Below are 9837 nucleotides of genomic sequence, written 5' to 3'. Positions count from 1 at the left end.
CCCCCATTCACACCTGACAGCTAAGTATTTTAAGGCTAAAATAATACACCATAGGCAACAAAGTGTAACTGCTGAGGTATAATAAGAACGAGTGGGACATACAATCGTCGAGAAACATATTGTATATGTTGGAAAAGTGAGTACGGTCAAGTGCTTATTTAAGAATGAGCGGTGTACACTTAAATACCGTAATACTTTGTGATTACGCTGTGATTTTTATATTTCGTTTTCAATTAATAATGATACATGGTGATATGTTTTAAATAGTATGATATACATTGTTGTAAGGTGGGTCTTAATCCATTTGATAGTATAAAAATAAACCGGATAAATGTATTGTGAAATATAGTTGCGCTGTTTAGGTTAGTTACGGTATGAGGTGCGGAGTGGACGAGGTAGCCTCCATACTTACTAGCGGTTGTTGAGGTCTCTGTGTTTCTGTTAAGTTTAAGACTTGTACTTCGTTAAACTTTTTGTTTTATTTTCTTCATTAATATGAAGCCAAATGACACAATTCTGAAATAGCTAGGCTCTTTTTGTATGACACTATTTAGGGATAAAGGTGATGGTTTTTCGATTTAAGGAACAAGTGTATGCGAAAGTATTGTCACAGTGGGACTTGAACTTGCACGACATTTCGTCAACGGAGTTCGACACAGTGTATCAAGACTGGGGTAAGCGTTTTTTTATTGCATAGCACACTTATTGTCTACAATAAAACTCTGCGTTAGATTGGGACGATTCTCGCACCCTATCTAGGATATGACGGGTAGACCTAATCATTCATTTTCTCCATAGCGCAAATTCCTATTATACATGTCTTGGGGGTCATTTGCAACGGTTTCATTCGTTGCCATATCTTCGCTCAATTTTATTGTAGGTTAATTGAATTTGCAGGATTATTACCTAGGCACATTTTAACCAATTTGATTTTCGTGGGAATATACTCAGACCATGCATTTCAAAGTATTTTTACTTGAAAAATGTAGGCTACACGCATATTTGATTCGGTAATAGATTTCTTATAGATTCAAATGTATCTGGATTGGAGGCCTATTCGCAGAGTAGGGCTTGGGGACCTATTTGGTCAAAGCAATTCAGTATGCATGTATCATAAAATCAGCACGGTGTCCCCGCAATACTGTACACAAGCCCCCTCAGGCTTATCTTGAATACAGTTACAGTGGTGCACGATTGCAGTGAGAGCTGTGTAACATCAGTAATAATAAGAGGTCATAATGATGATGATGGTGATCATCATCACATCATAATTGGTTGCGAGTTTTGAGGTTTAGCTTAGAAAAAATGGGGCACAAGCAGTAATATTTTTGTTGTTGAAAACCTCAGCATTTGATCTAATAACCTGGCTTTCATTTTGATGTTTGAAAATATTCATACATTATAATGATAAGCCCTTTATCTCAGGCTGCCTGCCTACGAACCAGCTTTTCGTGCAATGAGAACTGATCCGCAAAGTACATCTTGTTCACAGTTCATCAGGTCACAGACATTTGTTATGACAAAGTTGTGTGTGTGTGTGTGTGTGCGCGCGCACGTGTGTATGTGTGTGTGTGTGTGCATATCTATCCATCCATTCATCCACTCTCTACTCATTCATTTATTTATATAATTGTTTTATTCGTTAATGCATCTTTAACTGCGCCAATTAAGGAGATACATTTGAATCCATTTGACAAATGGATGATTTTATAAATTCAGGAATTAAAATTACATTTGATTTATGATTTGACTTTTACTGTACATAAATTTACTCTATCTACCTTCCTATCTGAGAGTATTGTCTCTTATCGTTGTTTGTCTATCTCATAGGAGAGGTCGAGAGGCAGAGTCTCATCGTTGCTGTTGCACCAATCAGAGGCAAGGCAGAGGTCAAGGGCTTGTCTGGAAGCAGGACACGCCCTAAGTGGCAGAGATGACGGTCTCTACCTGCTGTACCACCTGGACCAAACTCCCTCTCTGGTCAGATTACCAACTCACATCTTCTCATGATCTCATTGTCTAATTTTCTCTAATTTCCTTCCGTTCACATCTTCTCCATTTCTGCGTGGCCAAAACAACCCATAGCCCCTTACCAGCATGGTGGCTGGTGGCACTTTAAATCGGAGGACAGGCTCATAGTAATGGCTGGGACAGAATCAATAAAATGGTATCAAACACATCAAACACATGGTTTCCATGGTTTCCATGTGTTTGATACCATTCCATTCACTCAGTTCTAGCCATTATTAAGAGCTGTCTTGCCCTCACCATCCTCCTCTGCCCCTTCCCCCAACTAGTGCTTTCCACTTTTGGTGTCGGTCTGAGATTTGAACCCTGTGGCACCCCCAATAGAGTCTGCCAGAGGTCCGGACAACAAGCCCTCCGATTTGACAAACTGAACTCTATCTGATAAGTAGTTGGTAAACCAGGCAGGGGCAGTTATTAGAGAAACCAAGGCTGTTGAGTCTGCCTTAAGAGTGCGGTGATTGACAGAGTCGAAAACCTTGGCCAGGTCGATGAAGACGGCTGCACAGTACTGTCTTTTGTCGATGGCGGTTATGATATTGTTTAGGACCTTGAGAATGGCTCAGGTGCAGCCATGATCAGCTCGGAAACCAGATTGCATAGTGGAGAAGGTACGGTGGGATTCTAAATGGTCAGTGATCTGTTTGTTAACTTGGCTTTTGAAGATTTGAAAGGCAGGGCAGGATGGATATAGGTCTATAACAGTTTGGGTCTAGAGTGTCTCCCCCTTTGAAGAGGGGGATGACTGCGGCAGCTTTCCAATCTTTGGGGATCTCAGATGATATGAAAGAGAGGTTGAACAGGCTAATAATGGGGGTTGCAACAATTTCGGCTGATCATTTTAGAAAGAGAGGGTCCAGATTATCTAGCCCAGTTGATTGGTAGGGATCCAGATTTTGCAGCTATTTCAGAACACATGCTGTCTGGATTTGGTGAAGGAGAAGTGGAGGGGGCTTGGGCAAGTTGCTGCAGTGGGTGCTGAGCTGTTGGCCGGTGTAGGGGTAGCCAGGTGGAAACCATGGCCAGCTGTAGAAAAATGTATTATTATTATTATCGATTATCATAGATTTATCGGTGGTGACAGTGTTTCCTAGCCTCAGTGCAGTGGGCAACTGGGAGGAAGTGCTCTTATTCTCCATGGACTTGACAGTGTCCCAAAACGTTTTGGAATTAGTGCTAGAGGATGCAAATTTCTGTTTGAAAAAGCTAGCCTTAGCTTTTCTAACTGACTGAGTATGTTGTTTCCTGACTTCTCTGAAAAGTTGCATATCGCGGGGGCTATTCATAATTGATGCTAATGCAGAACGCCACAGGATGTTTTTGTGCTGGTCAAGGGCAGTCAAGTCTGGGTTGAACCAAAGGCTATATCTGTTCTTATTTCTACAATTTTTTAATGGGGCATGCATATTTAATTTATCGAGGAAAGCTATTTTAAAGAGCATCCAGGCATCCTCTACTGACGGGATGAGGTGAATATCCTTCCAGGATACCCGGGCCAGGTCGATTAGAAAGGCCTGCTCGCTGAAGTGTTTTAGGGAGCGTTTGACAGTTATGTGGGCTGGTCGTTTGACCATGGACCCATCACTCATCGCTGAGATCCTGGTTGAAGACAGCAGAGGTGTATTTAGAGGGCAAGTTGGTCAGGATGATATCTAAGAGGGTGCCCATGTTTACGGATTTAGGATTGTACTTGGTAGGTTCCATGATAATTTCAGTGAGATTGAGGGCATTTAGCTTAGATTGTAGCATGGCCAGGGTGTTAAGCATATCCCAGTTTAGGTCACCTAACAGTACAAACTCTGAAGATAGATGGGGGGCAATCAATTCAAATATGGTGTCCAGGGCACAGCTAGGGGCTGAGGGGGGGTCTATTTCAAGCGACAACGGTGAGAGACTTGTTTCTGGAAACGTGGATTTTTAAAAGTAGAAGCCCAATTGTTTGGGCACAGACCTGGATAGTATGACAGAACTCTGTAGGCTTCCGCCCCCTTTGGCAGTTCCATCTTGTCGGAAGATGGGGAGAACAAGTATTTGATACACTGCCGATTTTGCAGGTTTTCCTACTTACAAAACATGTAGAGGTCTGTCATTTTTATCATTGGTACACTTCAACTGTGCGAGACGGAATCTAAAACAAAAATCCAGAAAATCACATTGTATGATTTTTAAGTAATTAATTTGCATTTTATTGCATGACATAAGTATTTGATACATCAGAAAAGCACAACTTAATATTTGGTACAGAAACCTTTGTTTGCAATTACAGAGATCATACGTTTCCTGTAGTTCTTGACACACTGCAACAGGGATTTTGGCTCACTCCTCCATACAGACCTTCTCCAGATCCTTCAGGTTTCGGGGCTGTTGCTGGGCAATACGGACTTTTAGCTCCCTCCAAAGATTTTCTATTGGGTTCAGGTCTGGAGACTGGCTAGGCCACTCCAGGACCTTGAGATGCTTCTTACGGAGCCACTCCTTAGTTGCCCTGGCTGTGTGTTTTGGGTCGTTGTCATGCTTGAAGACCCAGCCACGACCCATCTGCAATGCTCTTACTGAGGGAAGGAGGTTGTTGGCCAAGATCTCGCGATACATGGCCCCATCCAATCCTCCCCTCAATACGGTCCAGTCGTCCTGTCCCCTTTGCAGAAAAGCATCCCCAAAGAATGATGTTTCCACCTCCATGCTTCACGGTTGAGGTCGTGTTCTTGGGGTTGTACTCATCCTTCTTCTTCCTCCAAACACAGCGAGTGGAGTTTAGACAAAAAGCTCTATTTTTGTCTCATCAGACCACATGACCTTCTCCCATTCCTCCTCTGGATCATCCAGATGGTCATTTACAAACTTCAGATGGGCCTGGACATGCGCTGGCTTGAGCAGGGGGACCTTGAATGCTCTGCAGGATTTTAACCCATGACGGCGTAGTTACTAATGGTTTTCTTTGAGACTGTGGTCCCAGCTCTCTCCACGTCATTGACATGTAGTTCTGGGCTGATCCCTCACCTTCCTCATGATCATTGATGCCCCACGAGGTGAAATCTTGCATGGAGTCCCAGACCGAGGGTGATTGACCGTCATATTGAACTTCTTCCATTTTCAAATAATTGCGCCAACAGTTGTTGCCTTCTCACCAAGCTGCTTGCCTATTGTCCTGTTGCCCATCCCAGCCTTGTGCAGGTCTAGAGTTTTATACCTGATGTCCTTACACAGCTCTCTGGTCTTTGCCATTGTAGAGAGGTTGAAGTCTGTTTGATTGAGTGACAGGTGTCTTTTATACAGGTAATGAGTACAAACAGGTGCAGTTAATACAGGTAATGAATGAGTGGAGAACAGGAGGGCTTCTTAAAGAAAAACTAACAGGTCTGTGAGAGCCGGAATTCTTACTGGTTGGTAGGTGATCAAATACTTATGTCATGCAATAAAATGCAAATTAATTTCTTAAAAATCATACAATATGATTTTCTGGATTTTTGTTTTAGATTCCGTCTCTCACAGTTGATAAAAAATTACAGACATCTACATGCTTTGTAAGTAGGAAAACCTGCAAAATCGGCAGTGTATCAAATACTTGTTCTCCCCACTGTAGTTAGGGATGGACATTTCTGGATTTTTGGTGGCCTTCCTAATCCATGGTTCAGACACAGCTAGAACATCAGGGTTGGTGGAGTGTGCTAAAGCAGTGGATAATACAAACTTAGGGAGGAGGCTTCTAATGTTAGCATGCATGAAACCAAGGCAACCAATTAGAGCGCCTGTGGAATGGGAGTGGTGCTGGGGGCTGCAGGGCCTGGGTTAACCTTTACATCACCAGAGGAACAGAGGAGGAGTAGGATAAAGTTTTGACTAAAGGCTATAAGTGCGTTCGGAAACAGAGAGTAAAAGGAGCAGATTTCTGGGTGCGGAAGAATAGAATCAAGGCATAATGTACAGACAAGGGTATGGTAGGATGTGAGTACAGTGGAGGTAAACCTAGGCATTGAGTGACGATGGGAGAGGTTTTGTCTCGAGGCACCAGATAAGCCAGGTGAGGTCACCACATGTGTGGGTGTTGGAACAAAATGACTATCTAAGGCATATTGGGTGGGGCTATTGGCTCTACAGTGAAATAAAACAATCACGAACCAAAACAGCAATAGTTGAGGCATATTGACATTAGGGAGATGCATGTGTAGCCAAGTGATCATAGGGTCCAATGAGTAGCACTAGATGAGTCAGGGAGCCAAATTCCGTTGTCGCTGCTACGCTAGGCGAGCTGGAGACAATGTGATTCAGATAGCTAGCGGACCGGGGATAGCAGATGGGCATCCGGCGATGTCGCAACGGAAGAGCCTGTTGAGACCACCTTGGACGGCTACGTCAGCAGACCAGTCGTGATGGATCGGCGGGGCTCCGTGTTGGCAGTAAAGGGTCCAGGCCAATTGGCAAAAGAGGTATTGTAGCCCAATAATTGGCTGGTGGACCTCTTTGGCTAGCTGGGAGATGGGTCTAGCTTGAGGCTTGCTCCAGGCTAACTGGTGCTTGCTTCAAGATGGAGACGTTAGCCAGGAGTAGCCACTCGGATAGCAGCTAGCTAGCTGCGATGATCCGGTGTAAAGGTTTCAGAGCTTGCGGTAGTAATCCGTAGATGTGGTAGAGAAAAGTTGTCTGATATGCTCTGGGTGTGATGGTGTGTGGGAGCTGTCTGTGATTTAACCAGCATGGCTACCACAGCATTCTGCAGCATTACGCCATCCTATCTGGTTTGCGCTTAGTGGGACTATCATTTTGTTTTTCAACAGGACAATGACCCAAAACACAACTCCAGGTTCTGTAAGGGCTATTTGACCAAGAAGGAGAGTGATGGAGTGCTGCATCAGATAACCTGGCCTCCACAATCACCCAACCTCAACCCCATTGAGATGGTTTGGGATGAGTTGGACCACAGAGTTAAGGAAAAGCATCCAACAAGTGTTCAGCATATGTGGGAACTCCTACAAGACTGATGGAAAAGCATTCTTCATGAAGCTGTTGGAGAGATTGCCAAGATTGTGCAAAGCTGTCATCAAGGCAAAGGGTGGCTACTTTGAAGAATCTGAAATATATTTGTATTTGTTTAACACTTTTTTTGTTACTTCACAATTCCATATGTTTTATTTCATAGTTTTATCTTCACTATTATTCTGCAATGTAGAAAATAGTAAAAATAAAGAAAAATGAGTAGGTGTTTCCAAACTTTTGAATGGTACTGTCTATACAGTACCTTTGGAAAGTAATTCAGACCCCTGGACCTTTTGCACATTTTGTTACATTACACCCTTATTCTAAAATGGATAAAAACATTTTAAAACTCAGCAATCTACGCACATTATCCCATAATGACAAGGCAAAAACTGGTTTTAAGAAACGTTTGCAAATGTATTAATATTATTTGTATAAGTATTTAGACCCTTTGCTATGAGACTCTAAATAGCCCTCAGGTGCATTCCTTATCCCATTGATCATCCTTCACCTATGGTAAATTCAATTGATTGGACATGATTTGGAAAGGCTCACACCTGTCAATATAAGGTCCCACAGTTGACAGTGCATGTCAGAGCAAAAACCAAACCATGAGTCCAAATTAATTGTCCGTAGAGCGCCGAGACAGGATTGTGTTGAGGAACAGATCTGGGGAAGGGTACCAAACATTGATACATTTATAGGAAAATATTGTTCCATTTCCCAACCTTTTGATGTTACCATACTTTCTCTGTGGTAATACAGGGCTTTCCAGGAGTCCATTCTATAGAGTGGAGAGAAAAGGGGAAAGGGTACAGTGCCTTGCGAAAGTATTCGGCCCCCTTGAACTTTGCAACCTTTTGCCACATTTCAGGCTTCAAACATAAAGATATAAAACTGTATTTTTTTGTGAAGAATCAACAACAAGTGGGACACAATCATGAAGTGGAACGACATTTATTGGATATTTCAAACTTTTTTAACATCTCAAAAACTGAAGAATTGGGCGTGCAAAATTATTCAGCCCCTTTACTTTCAGTGCAGAAAACTCTCTCCAGAAGTTCAGTGAGGATCTCTGAATGATCCAATGTTGACCTAAATGACTAATGATGATAAATACAATCCACCTGTGTGTAATCAAGTCTCCGTATAAATGCACCTGCACTGTGATAGTCTCAGAGGTCCGTTAAAAGCGAAGAGAGCATCCTGAAGAACAAGGAACACACCAGGCAGGTCCGAGATACTGTTGTGAAGAAGTTTAAAGCCGGATTTGGATACAAAAAGATTTCCCAAGCTTTAAACATCCCAAGGAGCACTGTGCAAGCGATAATATTGAAATGGAAGGAGTATCAGACCACTGCAAATCTACCAAGACCTGGCCGTCCCTCTAAACTTTCAGCTCATACAAGGAAAAGACTGATCAGAGATGCATCCAAGAGGCCCATGATCCCTCTGGATGAACTGCAGAGATCTACAGCTGAGGTGGGAGACTGTCCATAGGACAACAATCAGTCGTATATTCCACAAATCTGGCTTTTATGGAAGAGTGGCAAGAAGAAAGCCATTTCTTAAAGATATTCATAAAAAGTGTTGTTTAAAGTTTGCCACAAGCCACCTGGGAGACACACCAAACATGTGGAAGAAGGTGCTCTGGTCAGATGAAACCAAAATTGAACTTTTTGGCAACAATGCAAAACGTTATGTTTGGCGTAAAAGCAACACAGCTGAACACACCATCCCCACTGTCAAACATGGTGGTGGCAGCATCATGGTTTGGGTCTGCTTTTCTTCAGCAGGGACAGGGAAGATGGTTAAAATTGATGGGAAGATGGATGGAGCCAAATGCAGGACCATTCTGGAAGAAAACCTGATGGAGTCTGCAAAAGACCTGAGACTGGGACGGAGATTTGTCTTCCAACAAGACAATGATCCAAAACATAAAGCAAAATCTACAATGGAATGGTTCAAAAATAAACATATCCAGGTGTTAGAATGGCCAAGTCAAAGTCCAGACCTGAATCCAATCGAGAATCTGTGGAAAGAACTGAAAACTGCTGTTCACAAATGCTCTCCATCCAACCTCACTGAGCTCGAGCTGTTTTGCAAGGAGGAATGGGAAAAGTTTCAGTCTCTCGATGTGCAAAACTGATAGAGACATACCCCAAGCGACTTACAGCTGTAATCGCAGCAAAAGGTGGCGCTACAAAGTATTAACTTAAGGGGGCTGAATAATTTTGCACGCCCAATTTTTCAGTTTTTGATTTGTTAAAAAAGTTTTGAAATATCCAATAAATGTCGTTCCACTTCATGATTGTGTCCCACTTGTTGTTTAAATACAGTTTTATATCTTTATGTTTGAAGCCTGAAATGTGGCAAAAGGTCGCAAAGTTCAAGGGGGCCGAATACTTTCGCAAGGCACTGTATTTATGGTGGGGTCATAAACCTCACCCAACAGGGAAACGTCATGACGATAGCCTGCTTGGAGATTGCCAAGCAGGAAACAAGAGTCTCTGGTCTGATGAAACCAAGATTAAACTCTTTGGCCTGAATGCCAAGTGTCAAGTCTGGTGGAAACCAGGCACTGCTCATCACCAGGCCAATACCATCGCTACGATGAAGCCTGGTGGTGGCAGCATCATCCTTTGGAGATGTTTTTCAGTATGGGACTGGGAGACTTGTCAGGATTGAGGCAAAGGTGAATGGGGCAAAGAACAGAGAGATACTTAATGAAAACCTGCTCCGGAGTGCTCAGGACCACAGACTGGGGCAAAGTTTCACCTTCAAACAGGACAATGACCCTAAGCACACAGCCAAGACAACGCAGGAGTGGCTTCGGCA

The 9837-nt window shown here is 43.0% G+C and overlaps 1 protein-coding gene across 4 annotated transcripts in view; it reads left to right on the top strand.

Annotated features, from left to right (window-relative positions):
• The first annotated feature begins 5 nt into the window (after nt 1–5).
• col4a4 (collagen, type IV, alpha 4) overlaps nt 6–9837 on the top strand; it is a 159474-nt gene continuing 149642 nt past the window's right edge. For 2 of the 4 annotated variants that reach the window (XM_021587197.2, XM_021587196.2), the window contains exons 1-2: nt 373–674; nt 1831–1980. In XM_021587197.2, coding sequence (XP_021442872.2) covers nt 1934–1980 — 47 coding nt within the window. In that variant the 5' untranslated portion in view covers nt 373–674; nt 1831–1933. Of the gene's footprint in view, nt 137–372; nt 675–1830; nt 1981–9837 lie in introns of those variants that run through there. The other 2 variants (XM_021587194.2, XM_021587193.2) reach the window with 2 other exon arrangements.

The sequence above is a fragment of the Oncorhynchus mykiss genome, chromosome 27, assembly GCF_013265735.2.
Source record: "Oncorhynchus mykiss isolate Arlee chromosome 27, USDA_OmykA_1.1, whole genome shotgun sequence".
Lineage (NCBI taxonomy): Eukaryota > Metazoa > Chordata > Actinopteri > Salmoniformes > Salmonidae > Oncorhynchus > Oncorhynchus mykiss.
This window is presented reverse-complemented; position numbering and strand designations above follow the sequence as displayed.